Consider the following 19731-nt stretch of genomic DNA (forward strand, 5'->3'; position numbering starts at 1 on the left):
AAGTATTACAGAAAGATGTGTCTAGAAAAGAAAACATCCATTAAAGCAAAACTGATAAAGATAATTTCAAGAAATTGTGACATAGCTGCCCATTTCACTGCAGCCAAACTTATCCTGATTCCTTTCCACAGCATTTTGTTACTTTCCATCATCACAGTTGTAAGAAGATGAATGGGTTTTCTATCTCTACTTATACATTTTTTGTTTAGTTGAAAAATATTGGTTTCTGTGTAAATTGGTTTCTGAGAAGGTTTTTCCATTAGTATAAAATTCATTTTTTGCTTTTTGCAGATGTTGGAAACTCACAACCAAAAAGCTAATGCTATTTTTTTTTTAAATCATTCATAAAACACAAAAAAACCAACCACCAATTGAAGCAATCTTCAATTGTTTTCCAAAATCAGATTCTTCTCAGGACCAATATAGAAGTTGCTCAAAGCATCATAGCAGGTTAAACATTATGATGAAAGAATAAAAGTAGATTTCATTCAATTCCTGAGCTGATATCCAGCCTAAAACAATGACACCTGCCTGCTTTCATATTTATGGAAAACAGACAAGAATTGGTTGCCAGTATTTTCCATTGCCCTCATATTCAGGCACTGTGTTCTACACAAAACCTCACTGTCCCTACCAACACCATTTTAGAGAATGAATGTAGAAATGGAATTATAATTGCTGTGGTTTTAAGGACACCAGAATTCTTCCTCTGTGATTTCTTCCTGTCTTACCTTGCAGAATTCTGAAAGTTTTATATTTTCATCTCTAGGTTTCAGCCTAGTTTTTATTTCTGAATATCTGCTGAAATTGCTAAATGTAAATTCTTAATCAATTAAGGCTCACTTCTTTTATTTTCTTCCCAGATCTACTCTGTACAAATGAAACTGTAACATACAGAATAAGCACAAAATTTCTCCCATGCTCAGTTCTGTATTCTTTTTTATTTTTCTGTTTTAGTTAGTTTTGCCCTTTTCCTGGGAGTTTTCCTCCCTGAGGAAAATAATCCAGTAGAACATACATACAAATATGAACATACACAGCCCCTCTGAAAATGCTTGTGGCCCTATTAAAAAGTTAGACCATAGCAGAGTAAAATGGGATGTTGCTTGAAGCACACAGCTCAGCAAATGCCTGCAGCAAGCAAAAGCTGGGGAAAGCTCTTCTAAGGATCAGGAGTTAATTTTGAAGAGCAACCAGAATTCATTTCTAATAGCCAGAGCGTTTTACTGCACTTTAGATAATGTAATGAGTGCATTGCCTTCTGATAACATTTTTTATTTCCTTTTCACTAGCTGTGATTTTCCAGCTGCAGGAAGACTGCCGAGTGCATTCAGGTGGTTGTGACAGAATTGTGAAGAGTTTATTTTGTTGTCACTCTGTGTCAGTGGGAGATTCTGGTCTTCACTTTGCAACATGATGATTTTAAGTGTATACTCGATCTACTCTCTACTCTTAGGGACAAAACAATTAAAATACTTACAAATAAAACAAGAAAACAGTTGGCTCAGAACCAAAATATTTTTCTGTTATACAACAGGGAGGTGTTAAATGTAAAAATATATACATAGGCATTTCCACATATATAAACATAGGAAAATAGATTTATTTTTTCAAATATACGTAGGGTCTGGGTAGCTTCAGAAAGGGAGCTAGAAGGGAATTTAATAAGGAAATAGTTTATATTTGCATTTGTCAGTGTGTCATTCTCAAGGGCCATTATATTTAATAAAGATAAGAGTTCCTTTTAGTGCTTTTAATGTTTCCATATGCTTCTAATGCATCAATTAGTTACTGTAAGTCAATGATAAAACAAATGGAACTCTGGATTGAGTATTGATATTTAAAAAAAGATAAATTCCTTACAGAAGTAATTTTATTTCCAGTGTTTTGCCAATTGAATAATGTCAGTATGTACCAAATACAGAGTCAAAATTATTTAAAAGTATTCGTTTGCCTTTTAGGCTATTTTTATCATGCAGCTATCTTTTGTCTATGATAATTTCTAAACATCTTCCCACAGGTTTGTCCCTGTCTGCTGTATACAAGACTATATGATAGTTTACGGATGGTGCAAAACCATGTGGGGAGGTTATGCATTCATTTATCTGACCTTGATAGTTCACAGCTTCTGATGAGAACTTTTACATATGCACAAAACTATTATATATCTCAAACATAATAGTGTTTTCTTTTTATTTGTATTTCAACCTATTCACATAATTCAATGTATCATGACTTTGGTTTCATGAATAAATGAATTCTTGATGTAATTAGTTGATCAAATGCATAGACATGGAAATTTGGGGACAGACTTTTTAGCAGGGTCTCTTGAGAGAAGACAAAGGGTAATGGTTTACAACTAAAAAAAGGTAGATTCAGACTAAATATAAGGAATAAGCATTGAGAGATGAGGGTGGTAAAACACTGGGACGCAGAGAAGTGGTATATGCCTCCATCTCTGGGAACATTTAAGGTCAGGTTTGGGCTCTGAGCAACCTAATCTAGTTGAAGATGTCCCTGCTTATTGCATGGGCTTGGAGCAGATGAACTTTAAAAGTTCCTTCCAATCAAAACTATTCTATGATCCTGTGAAAATATTGTAGCATTTCAATTAATTATATTCTAGAGGAACAGATGAAAACATCTGGGTTTTCTTAATTTCTTCAGGTGGAAAGAGTTTCAAAATAGAAATCCAAGCTTCTGGAAGTCCTCTTCTGTTTAAAAGACTTGACATTACATCTATGACGGTGCTTTAAACATCATAATTCAGGTAATTACATATTTCCATAATTTTCTTAATTTCTGACAAAAAGGAACATTCTTAAGGTATCATTTTTCAATAAGCTAAAAAAACCCCTAATACTAAAAGATAATAATAAAGGAATTAATGAAAATTTCTTTTTTTTAATTATTACAGATTTATGTGACCCTCACTAAAACTCTACACAGTCTGCTGTAGTAATATCAGTATGCAAAACGTTCATTTCCATCCTGTCCTTTTTTTCTTGAGCTACAATGACAGGTAAAATGAAATGCATATTTAAATATTTAAGCACATAAGAAATCTGAGACTTATTTATGTTTCTAAAGATAAATGTGGATTCCCTACCCTAAGGTCAGCAAGAACCTCTCCAATCCCCACATTGTTTCAGGGATGATGGAGAGCTGCCTCTTAATGACATCAGCACCCCTGGATCCATCTCATCTGCTCCCATGGACACAGGTATGTCTGATTAGCCTCAGTGGTCCCTAATTCCATCCCTTCCATTCATGAAAGTTCAGGAAAATATCTCCATATCCTTCCTGGGTTACATATCCTGGTCATGAGGTTGGGAATTATGAGGTATAATCCCACTTGAACATCCCACCCTGGGGTCTTCTTCTACAGGGGGTGATGGTCTGGGAAAACTCAGGCGTTTATGACCAAGATGTTCACTAAGAGTGATCTTCCTGCTTACCCTTAAATTATCAGGTGTGGCACAGAACCACCTACAGCACTCACTGTCACAGTGGCTGGACTAGATAAGATGATATCATTAGACAACAGAGGGAATACAGGATCGTATTAAAAGAAACACAAATCTCCCTTTAACTGATTGAAATGCTGCTAGGAGTTCAGAAAAACCCAGTTAATTATTAAACAAACAAACAAAAAAAAATCATTTAAATTTCATGGCCTCCTTCAGTGACTGATCTTTCACATCCCATGGGAGTACTCAAACATATGTAATAAAACAAAATAAAAATCTCCATTGTTGACAAAAGTCTGTGAAATATTTAGTCATCTAAATTTCAAGACTGAAATGCACTCTAGAGAATTTATATTTTTCATACATCACCCAATTAAATTTCAAACTAGGAACTGTGCTTCTCTTATTGGAATAAATTACCCTGTCTACCTTTTACTAGCCTCACATCTGATTAAAGATCATATCCCTGGAGAACAAGAACTGTTAAATCATCTTAATGCTTCATTGGGAATCAGTTATAATACCAACTGAATGTGAACATTTAATTAATTTGATTTTTTTTCATCTGATACAGTTGTCTTTGCCATGCTTTGCTAAGCCATCAATTGATCCTGTTTCACAGTTCATTCTTATATTCAATCATACTGGCAAGGTCTAAATTTTGTACATCCTGGAGCATATTAATTTGTTATTGCTCCTTCTTGTTAATTTGTACCAACTTCTGTGTCAATAACAACATAAATAACAAATGTTATTAAATAACATAAATAACAACATAAATAACAAAAAAACAAAGCAGAAACCTGCTTTGAGAAGAAGGCTGGACTACATGACCTCCAGAAGGACTCCTCACTATTTTTCCCCCACTAATGGGGCTTAAAACATTATATAAACATCACACAGTAATTCATGATCACATAAATTTAATGCAGCCTTTCACTAATTAAATGACAGCTGTACCCAGGTGGACAAAGGCTGTAGGTAACACTAAACCATGCACTGGCCCATGGATCACAGCCTTTTCCTGCAGACTAAATATCGTACCATAATTCAAGTAAAATGTCAGAACACTGTGTAGGACTATTTAAATGGCTTCTAAAAATGCTCTTATGGTGAAATCCTAACAGTGCAATAATGTAAAAGGATATTATTCACAGGAACTAAGAGAAGGTCTGAGAAAGGCAATCTACCCAAGTAAAGAAGTATGTCAGAAGAAAGCAAAGCAAAGCAAAGCAAAGCAAAGCAAAGCAAAAAAAAAAAAAAAAAAAAAAAAAAAAGAAGAAGAAGACAGAAGTCAATTTCTAGATTTTTAATAGATTTTGAAAGAGTTTAAGAGTTTTTAAAAAGTCGGCAAATTAAAATACATATGTAAAAGGTCAGCTGTAGTTTGAGTTAAAAGATTTTAGATATGGAAAATGTGATTTCCCACACACCATAAAGAGAGCTGCAAGAAAACCTCTAAAACACTATTTTACACACCAACACTAAAAACTTGAGAAGACTTCAACTCTGTTGATATGATATGTTATGATATGATATATGATGTGATGTGATATGGCATGATATGACTGTCTTCTTCAATTCATTTTTTTTTTTCCCTCACCTATTCTCCAAAACAGCAAAGGGACAGAACATGTTGAGAATGGCGATGTGGAAAGGCCAGGGAATGTGATCTGGCCCTTTGCAGATTGCATCAGCTGGCTCAGAAATGCTCCTACTTGCAGTCAGGGCCAAAGCAGAAACATTTCATCACCTACACTACAGTACACACCACATCACCACAGAGAACTCCCTTTAAATATTAAAATATTGTAAGTTGTCCTTTCCAGGATTCTCGATCTGACTTGGAATTTTCAAAGCCTACCTCCACCCTCCATCAGTCATATGAAAACATCAGATCGAGTCATCTGTTTTGTTTTGTACAACTTAAGTCTCAGTGTGACCTACACATTTCAAAACAACACATCAGAGCACTCATACAACACTGGGATCTGTAATCAGGCAACAAAGAGCTTGCAAAAAATCACTGCCTTAAATGCTATAGACGCCCTATGACAAGATCAGCTTTTGGTGCTGCTTTTATTTACCAATAAACAATTACACTGCAGTCACGGTGATTGCTATCACTCACGCATTTGATATGAGTAGGAAATATCCTGAAGCAAGAAATCTTCCATTAAACTGATGAATCACCAGCTTTAGGGCTGAATTCTGATCTTTGATGTGGCATAAACTCAGCCTCCACGGGGAGACTTCAAGCACTGCTCTTTGGTGCAAATTTGCCTTCAAGGTAGGATTCTCCACATTAAGAACAGCCTCATTTTTTTAGGACACTGGCAACTACAGTTAACACTCTTGCCATTATTATTTCATAACTCTGTTCCACAGGTAGGAGATAGCTTTGGGGCAGTCATTTATTTCATTATCATGTATTTTTCATTTCAAGCTTGGACACATATTCATTTGGGAGAAGGGAAGACTTGCACAAATTTGAATAAAGGAATATAAACCTGACACCTACTTTTTTAATCATAATAAAAAAAAAAACAAACAAAAAAAACAAAAAAAAAAAAAAAAAAACCAGCTTCCTGTGGCAATAGATCACTAAAATTGCAGTAGGAGGCTCAAAGGAATGGGGATTTTTTTCCCCTGTGGGCTGTACTTAAACTTACCTGTAAGACCTTGAAATAGCAAGACCTGAATGTTTCCCAGTGATACTTGCAAAAGGAACACATTCCCTTTTAAACCATGCAAAAAAGTTCTGCAACTAAGGCAGACAAAGTCAATCATGCCCTCACTATCAGTTCCAATGATTTCCAAAGAATGCTATCCAAATCACTGTTAGATAACACAGGATTCCTGATCTGAGAAAGAAACAAGTGTTCAGCAAGAACACTCAAATTTTCCTAAAAAATATAGAGGTCAAAATACCATGAAATTATTAAAAATTAGAAAGTTCTCTTGTATACAAAGTATGATGAACAACAGATGAAAAATAAAAACATAAAAATAGGGTTTTCCTGCTTACTCACTCCTTCCCACATATGAAAGATAAAATGCTATGTGTTGTCTTGTAACAGAATTCACTTCTATAACAGAACTTTCACTACAGACAAAAGTGTTTATTTTGGCCATAAAGACTATTTTTATTATTAACCACAATGCACAAGAAACAACACTCTGCAGTAAAAGTAAATGGATACATTAGGGGAAAAAACGATGAAATACGGATCTACCTTTTTATGGCAGTTCATTTTAAAACATGTTAATTCAAATAAAGTATTTCAACATATGTACCAAGGTATGTTCTATGCTATCTAGAATATAGTAAATTTTAAGAGAAGTATCTATGAAGACGTTGCATATTTGAGTAGCACAGGAAAGAGGCTTAGAACACTCTCAGGAACCAAAAAGTACAACAACTACGAAGTTCTTTCAGAAATAGAATGAGTAAGGAAGTCCATGTGAATATATCAAATTTTCTGTCCTCATTTCATAAAATGTTAGGTTTATTATAGACTTTAATTATTAATTCCAAACAATACATTTCACTACCAATAGATATAAGTACATTTTCAAAATATATATTTATTAAAAATAAAAATATAGTTGAAAAAATGACATATACTACAGATTAGAAATTTTTGTTTTAATCAAACTTCTCTAAGGTTATCAAAATGTTCCTTACACAGGTCCATCAACAGTCCTACTCTGATAGTCTTTCATAATTAAAGATATACTAGCACAAATTACTTTCCTTCTCATTGTCTAGGTCAGTCTACCCTTTCAAAATGTCTCCTCTGTATGAAAAAAAAAAGGCTAGATTAAGGCATTTTTCTGCACAGCTAATACCCATTACAAGGAGGAACCAAAACAAACAAAAAAACCAAAAATAGAATTCGTGCCATATTGCTAAGAATCAGAGCCCCTGGAACAGATGCAGCCCAAGTTCTCAAAAAAATTCAAAATATCTCCACCAACCATCACTCAATTAATATTTCAATCTATTTACTAATTTAGTCACTAGGTCACTTTAGAATCATCATTCTCCAAGAATGTACAAAATTATGTCTAGAACAATTATGTCTATGTTTTCCAGTAAAATTTTCCCACGCCTAATTCTACCACATACCATCAAGAAATGGCAAATAGAAAATATGAGAACTAGTTAAATATGTATAAGTATTACTTAATCTGACATATGCAATATCTTGGCTTGGTTAAAAAATATTGGTAGGTTCAGACAGAGACGAAATTAAATCTAAAAATAGCTGCAACTTACACACATGAAAAATAGCAACCATAAAGATAAGCTTTAAATAGGTATGCTGCATGTACAACACCTACTTGTTGGCACCTTCTTGCAGAGGTGTGCAAATCACAGTTATTGTGGAGTTATCTAACTTGATTTTCCAATCTCTGTGACATAGATTTTGCCCATTTACTCATCATAAATGAGAACAAAAGAAATTCTTTACGATTCATTTAAAAAAAAAATCTTCAGTCTCAAAGCAGTAAAGGACAAAGAGAAGATGAAAATAAAGGCAACACATCATAGCTGTGACTCTAATGTCCAAACACATTGATTGTCATCCAGTGAAAGCAGAGGGAATAAGAGACCTAAGGGAGCTAAGGAAGATAGCTGGTTACTCTTGCTAGGCTGTCCTATTGCAAAAGGAAACTGGATCCTCTACAGCCTAGCACTTAAGCTCATCCTAAATGATTTGACACAGATTTCTTATTGAAAACACCTATCTTTCACTATCTATGAAATATTGAAAAGTTAGTAGCTTTAGCTTGGAAAATACCTGATGTTTTGAAGTCCACTGTTATCTAAATCCAGATGGTAAGATACTGATTTGTTTATTTGCATGCTGGCATCCATGTACAGTGAAAGCACAGAGACAGAACTACTCTTACATATGCAGATAAAAGGAAGCTTTCTTAAGGTTCTGTCTTATCAGAATCAGGTTTAAAAACCTTGAAAAGCCAGAGGAAATCTGTATCTGTTGGATGACATGCAAAAGCAGTCCCTGTCCCAGCTCTCTGTGTAGGGTCTGGGCCAGTCATTACAGTCAGTCTCATTTAGCTGGCAGTTGCTGGACTTGCAGAAATCTGGCATCACCCTTTCAGTCTCTAGAAGTGTTTCTAGATGTGTCACCTCTGAGACTGGATCACTGGATCCCTCATCTGCCCTGCTTCAGCTCCTCATCCTCTTCCAAACTGATCACACCCAGGAGCCATCTTGCCCTCAAGAGCTCTGCCTGACCCAACATGCAGCTCCTGAAACACTTAGTACAGGACAAACTTTTGTTTTCTAATGTCCAGCTATAGAATACATAAAATACACTTGTATAAATTAAATTCCTATGTCATTTTCAATGTATGTTATAAGGGGAAAAGCCAGGAAAATCCTGAATTCTTGTGGCAGGAGGGAAACAAAAAAACAAACCAGCATTTCTCTGATCAAATCGACAGTCGGTTCAGACTTGTTTTACAAGTAAATCTGGGTTATTTCATTAACAGGCTTATTTTTACTAAATTAATCATAGGTGTACATATAAGCAGATTTTGCAACCTTGATACCATAAAGCAGTACAAAAGGCAAGACTTGTGCTAGGCTATAAGCAGAGACTCAATAAACTTCCAAAGACACTGTAAATACCTTTAAATCCACAAAGTCTCCTCTTGGGAAGAAACAGACTCACAGGGAGCATGCCTCTTAGATAACCATTCTGGTCTGTGCTTACTTCTGCCCAATCTTTATTCTTCACTACGTATTTAAACCCCCCCAAAAAAACCCGAAAAAAACCCCCACAAAACCAAACCAAAACAAAATCCAAACCAAACCAAACCAAACAAAAAACCCAAACCAAACCAAAGCAAAACAAAAACAAAACAAAACAAAAAAAAACAAAACAAAACCACCAAAAAAACCAAACAAAAACAAACAAAAATTCCCCACCAAGCTTGAGGGGTAGAATTTGTTTTCTAAAATGTTTGTTAAAACACACCATGAGTTTTCTAAAGAATTTGTATTCAAAACTAATTATCCTTTCATATTTTTACAATAACTTTCAATTTGCTGTAGATATTACTTTTTTTTCAGCATTTACAAAATCCCAAGTTGATATCTGCATTTATGCTGCAGTTTAAACTCAAAAAGAGCCAATTTGTCACAAATTATTTCAAAATAACAATGCATGAATCAGGAAAAAATCCTAAACCATATGGCACAGACAACTTATCAGTTTGAAAAGGCTTCTTCCTTCTTTATTATAAATTAATAAAAAAATGTATTTGTTTTAAAATCAACCATAGGCATGTTCCAGGTTTTTGCCTCTTGTGGAACCCCCACATTCACTCCCAGTCACATTCCGAATTTACGCCTTGTGCAGATACTTACTGCCCAAAGGGACCCATAGTTTTACAGCCTCCACATTAGTGCAGTAAAAGAAAATAAAAAGTGCTACTATCACTTAGTACATGATCAATGATTGCACAAGGAACACAGCTCTGTTAGCCACGACTGCAAACCAGTATGAGACTGCATGGAGGCAATGTCTAATAAATCACTTGTCCTAACTAGGGACACAACTCTTGCCAGGAGATGAAACTGGGCTGCTCCCAGTTAAAGTCTAGGGATTACAGGGGAATTGGAGACCTCCAAAGATGTGTGGATGGTTTCATGTTAGAGACATTTCTTTATTTGTATTACTTACTTCTTTCCATCAAACCATTGAAAAATCGTTTCCTCAGGCTCATGTAGCTTGTGCAGGAAAAAATTTATAAAACCATGGCAAGAAATTATACAAAAAATTTGGAAAGGGAGCAAGATGCAAAGAGGAGGTGAAAGAAACATTAGGAAAGGAATTCAAGATAAATGAAAATTAAGCAATTGAGCAATTCAGTGCATAGTTGAGTTGTGGACTACTTGAATTCCAGGAAACAGGAAAAAAATTGATTTAGGAAGAATCTATAAACTAGATGTGGAATCTCTGGAAACAAAATGGAAACCAACATAAAGGAAAGGAAAGATTGGAGCAGTGAAGATAAATTACTCTAAATAAGGTGGGGGTACAAAGGACAAGATGAGAAAACAGGCAAAGCAATATGAAAACTAATGGAAAAGCTTAATGTGGGACTACTCAGTTGTCCAATAAAAGCACTGCAGCATTTGTCCAAATACAATGAGCTCTTGACACCTGCAAATTAAAGTGCACAAACAGGCTGCAATACATCAAACTGAAAGGGTTCTTGGGAAAAGGACAGTGAAGGAAAACCTGAGAGACTTATACGAAATTACAAGTTTGGCCATTATCTTCCTATGAGATATAAAAAATGGAAGTATAATACCCCCTACCTCGTTGCATGGAAAAATCTCATTAATTATCATCAAGTGCTCACACATTACATGGAGCGCTGGGGGGAGGGGGAAATAAGCAAGCAGAATATAATTGCTGCTGTAAGATAAAGAGTACAAAAGGTCTATTACTGATTGATGGACTACGGGGTTACAAATTGATCATTTTATCTGAGAGACTGAGAAATCCAAAGGCCAGAGAATAATTGGCCTTCATGTCCTTCTTTATTTTTTTGAAGTACAAGCAAGCCACTCATTAGATTCGAAAAGGTCCATCAAGACAGCAGATGAAAAATGAGAGAAGGATCTCCTGAATGTGGTATGGAAATGGGAAGAAGGAAAGAAAACTTGTACTGCTGCATATAAACATACACCAGAAACATAACAGAACTTCTGAGGATTGCTCCTCTGAAAAGCCTGTTATATTCAAAGGATGAGTGGAGAAAAATAAAAACTGGCAGGCAAGACCTGTGAGATTAATTTCTTCTAATTCTTCAGCATCTAAAAATTACAATCTAAAAGGATCTGTAACAGGCACATGGTCAACACAGGGAAACAAACACCTAGAACAGATTCAGTTCAGATAACCGTAGACATCTGTCTCAAAACAAACTGAAAAGCTCTCTAGAGATACTCATAGTGATTAGTTTAGATGTCTAATTTTAATAAATTAATTTCTGCTACTAATTATTCTTGATTGTACTCAAAGATAAATATAATATCATTTCCTGTGAATAAATGAAGGCTCACAGCATGGAAGAGGGAAAAAAAAAGTGTGGACTTGTTAGAGGCAGAAAGGAATGGATTGCAAATACAGTTTTACTAACCAGTGCTTCAGAGATGATTCTATAAAAAATTCTCAATATTTAAAGAAAAAAAAAGCTGTCTCGAGCATTTTTTTCAGGCAGGAAGAGGGATGAATCTGTGGTATTTACATATATAGTTGACATCTAGAAGAAAGTCTTCTCAAAAAAAAATCACTATCAGATCACTGACCATTGTATCCTCATCACTTCTCAACAACAAACATTATTATAAACTTTGTTCTAATGAATGTTCAAAACGACATAAAAAGAAATAAAACTGAAACAGAAATAAAACAGGATATCTGGTCCAAGAAACTTTGTTGTTATGATTTTCTTCAAGATATTCTTTTCCCTTCAAGAAAAAAGTATACATACACACACTAAAACAAAGACTAAACTCTGAAATAGCAATTCCTTTCCTGCCTTGCCTAACAGATTTGGATTTTGATTATAGAAGTAGTAATCTCAAGACCTTTCCCAGTACTACTTAATCATAGCAGGTACATCAGAGTTTTACTTCACACCACAGTCTACCATTACTATCTGGTATATTTAGATTAAAAATCCAATATTTAAGCTTTGTAATTCTGTTTCCAGAGAAGATTAGCACCTGACATCTAGTGAATTTAATGAGAACAGAATAATATATTTCAAATGTAGGTTACTTTTAATAAATTTTGCTTAAATCATGCAGACTTTAAAACTCAGGATAGCATTTTGTGGTATCTGAAATGAAGTACTCATAACTCTATACAACCATATAAAATAATCCTGCTTGACATGATCTATGTACCTTCTTTAATTGCCTTACAGCAGAAGCATCAATTACAATAGTGATGCCATCAATCTCGAAAGTATACTTGATTAAAAAGTGCAAATGAAGCATGCTGGCAATTCTGATTAATACATTTACAACATTTTTCTGTGGTCTTATAAATTCAATCTATAATGAAGACAAGCAGTTGTATTATCTCCAGTGAAGGTAAGGATTACTTGTATTGTCTCCAGAAAACATTAAGATTTTTAACAGTTAATGGCAGATAGGAGACTTCAAACCTTTATCAGTAAGAGTCTTAGTAAACCAGGAATTGAAGTATCATACATTTAGTCTAAATCTTTTGATTGGATTTTCAATTTTCAAAAATCTTCTTACAGTCACATAAAGGATCACAAAGTGAATGAAAATAATTATTCAGTAACACTTCACATCTTCTTTCTCCTCATGTAAAAAATTTATTACAAAGAATACAGAATAACATCATATGATCATGGAAAATAAGGCCAGAAAATGGTTTCTTCAGAATGAACTGAATTATTAACATTTATCTTTTGATTCTCCAATCCTAAAATTATGATTTTATTACATTTTAAAAAGTGAATTATACTGCTGTCAGGATCTTCATTCTCCCAGCACATTTTCTGCCTGACCAGTAATTCAAACTGAAATTCAAGTTGAAAGGAGACAGACTTTGAGAATTAAAACATAAAGTACTGTCTCACTCTTAAGGAAACTTTAAAAAACATTTCCGAGTTTCTTGCTTTTTTGCTTCTGCTAAGACTTTAAATTATAGTCTTGGAGTTTCATTAATATTTTCATTCCCCTAATTTTCTGAGATTACAGGCAATGAAATTAAACGAAACATATTACTTACATCATTCTGATCGTCTTTTGCATTGTAATAGATTATATCATTATTCTGTAAGAGAAAGAAAAGTAATTCTGTTAGTTAGAAAGTAGAGAATAAATGTAAGTAGCAATAATCTCTATTATTGCAAGATACATTTTTAAAGAAACCACCAGCTCTTTATGTATTCTCTTTGAAACATGACAGACTCTGATCTTTGCTTGCTCTCTGTCGCACGCACAATTTCCCATTCTTGTGCTTAACTTCATTCACTTAATGAATGAATCCCTCCTCTTCTGTGGGAGGCTGCATAAGTCACTCAAAACACAGCTAGGAAAGTACAGATAACATTGGATAAACTCCAGAGCTCATAAAAGGCTTCCAGAAGGTGTTTCTGTCACAGACATGTGACTTTGACTGTGCAATTAGGGGATTTATGCACCATGACATCCAGCAGGCAGTAGATACAGCTTTGCTAAGTGGGGTAAGTATTTGCTGTACATGTTTATTGTTTTATTCACCTCTCACCACGGAAATAAAATCTGTGAAAATACATCACAGGAGAGTCTGGCTGTTGGATTGTGCAGCAGATCCTGGCAGCTCTGTGGGAAAACTGTACCGTGTAATTCAAACAAAGCATGGAAGAAGATTGCTTGTTCTCATTCCAAAATCAGTCTGAAATTCCATTCAGTGTTAACTTCTATAGCTTCTTGAAAATTTGGGTATGTCCTATGGAATACAGGGTGGTTTTTTTCCTGTTTAAATATTACCGAAACATTTAAAATCCTGGAAGATGTAGGTTCACTGGAGTAGCTTTCCATCAAATAAATTGCTGAAATATGCTCAAAGCTTTTTGCATAAAATCAATTTATGTGCACTTCTGTATCAAATAGAGACATGTATGAACATAGTCTTTTTAATTACCTTACTGATTTTGAATAACTAAAGAAAAGGAGAAGTTACATTTCTTCATATCCAGCAGTGTGCTTAAAATAGATGATTGCTGCTGACCTCCAAAAATTGTCTCAATTTATTTTTTCAGTTCTGTTTATGGCAATACTTTTTCTGTACCTAAATAAAACGTTGAACACAACAAAGTGTTTTCTTTTATAAATACCAACAGGAAAGAATGTTTTCAGTAATCATTTTTCAAGTGGATAAGCCAACAACAATTTTTACTTCCACTAAAAAAGTATGACATATTACAAGGTAATACACTTCATCTTTACAAATGATCATTTTACTCACTTCATGAATAATGACATCATTTATTCTCCTCTGTGACCTTTTAGAGAGTCAAATACGAAATATATTACAGATGAGCTAAATGCCATTTTGAGGTAAATGCTATTATCATGAATTTGTCCTTTTCCCTCAAAATGAACTTTCCCACCTTTCCATCAAGACACTCTTTTATCCATAGGTCAGTTGGTTGTGTATCTGTATCTGGATAACAAAGCCAGACCTCAAGGCATTACAGACACAAAAGGACACTCTTTTCATCATTAAAGACTGAAGACTGAAGCTAATTGCTTTTTCACTTAATTGTTGTAAAGAAAAGACCATATAATGCTTGTGGAAGCTTTTGAGTAAGTCAGAAGAAGCAAAGGTTCTATTTTCTTTGGTTCCTCTTCACTTTGTAAATAGATATGTATGAAATAACTGTTCTGTAAATAATGTGATAGGTTCAAAAGCCCCTCTGATTCTTTAGCAGGCAACATTTGAAAATGCAAAGGATGCAGCTCAGAGTGGTACTAGCCAGAAATGTTAACGTAAATGTTTTCGTCACAGGTGAGCTGTTTTGTTAAAGAAAAAAAAGAAAAAAAAAAAAAAAAAGAAAGAAAAAAATTGCATGTTGTTTACCACAGCTCTTGATATCAGGTTGTATTAAAGCAGTTCCCTTGCAATTTCATTCCTAGAAGGTTTTGTTAAAGGAAACATGGGAGCAGGAAAAGCAATACAGACATAATTAACTGGATATATTGTTTTTATTTACTGCTTTTGTTTTTAAAAGGAACATTTTCATAAAATACAATTTCTATTAGGCCCTCTGTTGTATTGACTCTCATCTAGATATGAGTTTATTTCCTGAGCTCCTCTCCACTGCTCTTGTTTATGCTGCTATCAAGTCATTATTGTATAGGATTTTTAACACTGTCATCAACAAACACAACTCTGTTTATCTGCTTAAATAAAATTACTTTTTTTTCGCAATTATATTTTCCTTGTCTTTTTTATCTTTATTTATTTGTTTAAATATTTCAAAGCTGGCATAGCTTTACTATTTATCTCTACTGGACAGTATTTTTTAAATCACCTTTTAGAATAACATTTCAGGAACATGATATATTTACAAGTTAATGAAAATGAACACCCCCTGCCCTGACTTAGATATTTTTTGTTAGGTTATTCATATCTTGTAGTCCATTACCCTGCCTGGAGATATTACCTATATAATGCACAAACTGACACTGACATTGGACATATCTCACTACCCTTAATATGGAAGATATGAGATACCCAGTGCTACCACACAGTGAATGCTGTGTGGTTCACAAATTAGATTCATGGATCACTTAGATCTTTAGAGGACAATTTTTCATAATTTAACCGGTTCGAGTTGGCAAGAACAAATTGCTTTGTTGCTGGCTCTCAAGTGAGTAGTTTAGTTATTTATTAACTCCTTGACACAAAGAATTTGAATTTTCCCACAGCTGTACACTTTTGCCACCAAGTAATACTGCAAACTTGCAGTGTTTGCTGCAAAGTTTGCAACAAACTAGAGTTAAAGTGTAAATATCCTAGATGTTTATTTTTGTTCTTTATCCAGTGATGTTGTGTGAGAGAAGGGGTAAAGGTTCTTTATTATTTCTGTTCACCAATGAAGGGATTTGGTAAGGCAGTCCTGAAGCTGAACATATAAAAGAATCATTTGGGGTGACCATATGCATAAAGCAAAAACTGTAGAGTATTGTAATGATTTAATGGGTTTTATCATCTTTAATTCCCCTTTCAAAGCAAAAAGTTTTAGTATCTGAGAAAGACATCAGGCAAGCCATATAAAAATGACATTAAGGACCAAGTACTAAATGTTTTATTTTTGACTCTTACTATTTTTTTTTTCCTTTTTAATCTTAAGTTTCCTTCTAAGCTTTCATTGATGGTATTATCTGCTGAAGTGAGATTATTCCACTGTCTTTACATTGCTTTTCATTTCAATAGTTCTCTGTCTTCCAGCTCGGGGTATAAAACAATTCCAATGGGAAACATTACATATTGGGTACTATTAATAAATTCTTACATTTAACAATACAAAATCTGAAGTTGATAGTCTCTATAATCTCTTTGCCCAGAGAAGAAAAGCATGGGAAAACATCATCTTTAGAATACCTGCAGATGAAATTTGAGCTCACATCAACACACTTATACTCATATTTGAGCTCACAAATTAGACTCATTTTGCTTCTCTACAGAGCAAGTTTACAGACACAATCTATTGGTTCCACATGTAAATGCCTAAACTCAGCTCAGAATTACATGAATGGAGCTGTGGTTGGCTTTTCATTTCAGGGAACAACTCTTTTTTCAATTAAGTTCTTTCAAGAACAACAAGAAGGGATTACATCGCAACAGGACATATGAACGCTACAGATAATTATGTAAAACAAAAATTGTAATAGTGTTTTATGTAATTTTCCTTGTATGAAAACCACATCCTCCTTTACAAAGTGCCAAAACGAAAGCTCCTGGTCATTCCTGCCATGTAGTGGTGTCTACAGAAACACCTCATCTCTAAACCCTGTGCTAGAATTCCAAGAACTTTTCATGCAGTGTGCTCCACCAGCTAGTCTAAAGTTTATTTTATAAAGTCTTTTTCAACAGACATCCAATGCAGTCTATTCAGAAATGCTGCTCTCACTGAATCTGGGGTTAAAGTTACATAAAACCTCAGATCTATCAGTGGGCTTCCTAGAGACCCTACAGGACCCAGATCCTGTAATGCAGCCTAAAATGGGGTTAGGCCTACAGGGGACATTGGCCTAAAATGAATTCTAGAACTCTATGAGAATCTATAATGAACTATAAGAAAATAAATAGATTATTAAAAAAAAAAAAAAGATGGAGGAGACGAAAAAGGTTTTCTGCAGCTTTTCATATCGTAAGAAATTAATATAATGTATTCATTTTGACAGATATCACAATTACAATTTTTCTCTAAAAGCTGTGTTTCCACAAGAATTGTAGGCAAAATGGTAAAGTAAAAAAAATTACACTTTTAGCCATTACAGAGACACTAGAAAACAATTAACTCACTCAGAAAAGAAAACAGAAGAGAGCCAGTTAAAGGTCTCCACAACTCAAAGATCTTCTTCAGTAAACCTCTGTAGGCAAACTTAAAATTATTGTAGCAAATTACATTGCAAATATATATTACTGCATAATTATAACTACATGTTTTAAAATCTGAAAGTACAGCCAAATATGTTTCTTTGGATTTTGTTTTGAACCAGGATACTTCCCATGACTTTTAAGTATTTTACCCAAGACTCACCCGAAGTGAGTCAATGTAAAATGTTAGTCTATATTGCAGATACATGCAGTGAGTATAATCTTAGTTTGCAGGTAAGAGGTACAGAAAGAAATCAAAATCAGGGAGAAACCAAATCATACAATCAAGATCATAACTCTGATCTTGACTCTTCAGTTTAAAAATAAGTTCTTAGAGTTACAGACAGAAATCTGGAGAATATTTTGAAATCATATTAATCCCGCACATTTGGAAAATACACTCACATTAGTGAAACATCTGGGAGTCCTTTTGCTTAGCATAGAGCAATAAAAATATTAATAACACTGGTCCATTACACTCTTTAGGCAGGCCAAAGGAAATTAGTATAAATCCCTACAAATGCTAAAAAAGCATTTCATTAAGTGTTGCAAAAACATGAATTTTAGTTTAAAAAAATTCCTTGCATCCTCTTGGAAAAAGAAGTACATTAAAAAAAAAGTTCACTCTAATACCTTTGGGGTAATTAAGGTTTAAACCCATCCTAACAAATTCTATGAGAAATAATCCAGGCCGTTTTAGTTTAATCCTTTATACAGTCTGACATGCAGTTTAAGGCACAATTAGACTGCTCAGAAAAGAAAGCTAAATATGACCTACCACACATTAAAAATTACATCTATTTTTTAAAGAGAATAACATTAGGGAATAAAAGCCCACAAACAGGAAAAAACCAGAAAGAATGACAACTACTACTATCACTTTTGTTACAGCTTTTGGATTATACATAAGTGAAATTACACATATAAAATAAGGGGCTCAGCACTAATAACTTTTTTTTTCCCCTCAATATTCACATGCAAAAATACTGATTCATCACTTGTCCTTAAACTGAACAAAATTTCAGGCCATAAAGTAAATCAGTTGCAATTACAGATACAGTGTATGCATATAATCACTGTGCCCAAACATGGGCTGTAAGAAATTAGTTAGAACATGCATTCAAAACATGAAAACCAGACATAGAACCAAGTTATTTTAAAACTCAAATTATTAAGATAAAAAATAAAACAGTGAAATTATATTTGATCAAGAAATATGTCACTATATTACCCATAATATGAACACATGGGTCACTTGGGTTAGACATTTTTCCCCCAAACATAATTCGATTAAATAATTGCTTTGTCAGAATATTAAATTTCATACACTAATTAAAACCTTCCAGGTCTGCAGTATAATTTATGATAAGCCTTTTTCATCAGATTTGTGTAAAGGGCTTTTCTCAAGATTCCACTGAGACTAATAATTGAAATGAAAAGATGAAGGTGAAGATTACAGGAAATAACGTAGAGGAGCCTTAAAGGTGCTGCACACTCTTTGTTATAGAATATTCTCTCTTTTAAATGCTGAGAAAGATCAACTTTTTCAGCATTCATTTACAGGCAATTCCTTCACTGAAATTATCAATCTGGAAACCATTACAATTTTTTGAGGGGTGTCACTTGACCATTCACAGATGCATCAGATTGATAAATAAAATGAGTAATTTATTAATCATCTCTATGCTCAGCAGCAGGAATAAAACATATAAGCCTCATTTAAAAAGATGTTAGGTGAGTGTAATGCACACAGAATCCAGATAAAAAGACACTATAGGAAAGATGCTTTCAAGCCCTTGACATCGATTCTGAGGAATTTTGATCTGAGATTAGACCCACAAATTGCAGCGCTGAGGGTGTTCAGACTTTAGGCATCTGAGTTAAAAACTTAGAGCTTGAAAGAGATTGTTGAAGTCAAAACTTGGAAGAAGCTAAAACTCTGGAAATATGTGAAATTCCACCACAAATATTCTGTAGGAATCTCACACCCCGTGTACTCTGCCGACCCAGCAGTGCTGTGACCAGGGCAGGTCTCAGCTCAGCTGTGCCCAGGGACTGTGAGCAAAGCTGCTGCCACC

General features: G+C 34.2%; 1 protein-coding gene across 3 annotated transcripts in view; it reads right to left on the reverse strand.

The window, feature by feature from the left end:
- CACNA2D1 (calcium voltage-gated channel auxiliary subunit alpha2delta 1) overlaps positions 1 to 19731 on the reverse strand; it is a 452272-nt gene that overhangs the window by 241415 nt on the left and 191126 nt on the right. For all 3 annotated transcript variants that reach the window (XM_066318753.1, XM_066318754.1, XM_066318752.1), the window contains exon 5: positions 13292 to 13336. In XM_066318753.1, the coding sequence (XP_066174850.1) occupies positions 13292 to 13336 (45 nt within the window). The remainder of the gene's footprint in view (positions 1 to 13291; positions 13337 to 19731) is intronic.

The sequence above is a fragment of the Sylvia atricapilla genome, chromosome 5, assembly GCF_009819655.1.
Source record: "Sylvia atricapilla isolate bSylAtr1 chromosome 5, bSylAtr1.pri, whole genome shotgun sequence".
Classification (NCBI taxonomy): Eukaryota; Metazoa; Chordata; class Aves; order Passeriformes; family Sylviidae; genus Sylvia; species Sylvia atricapilla.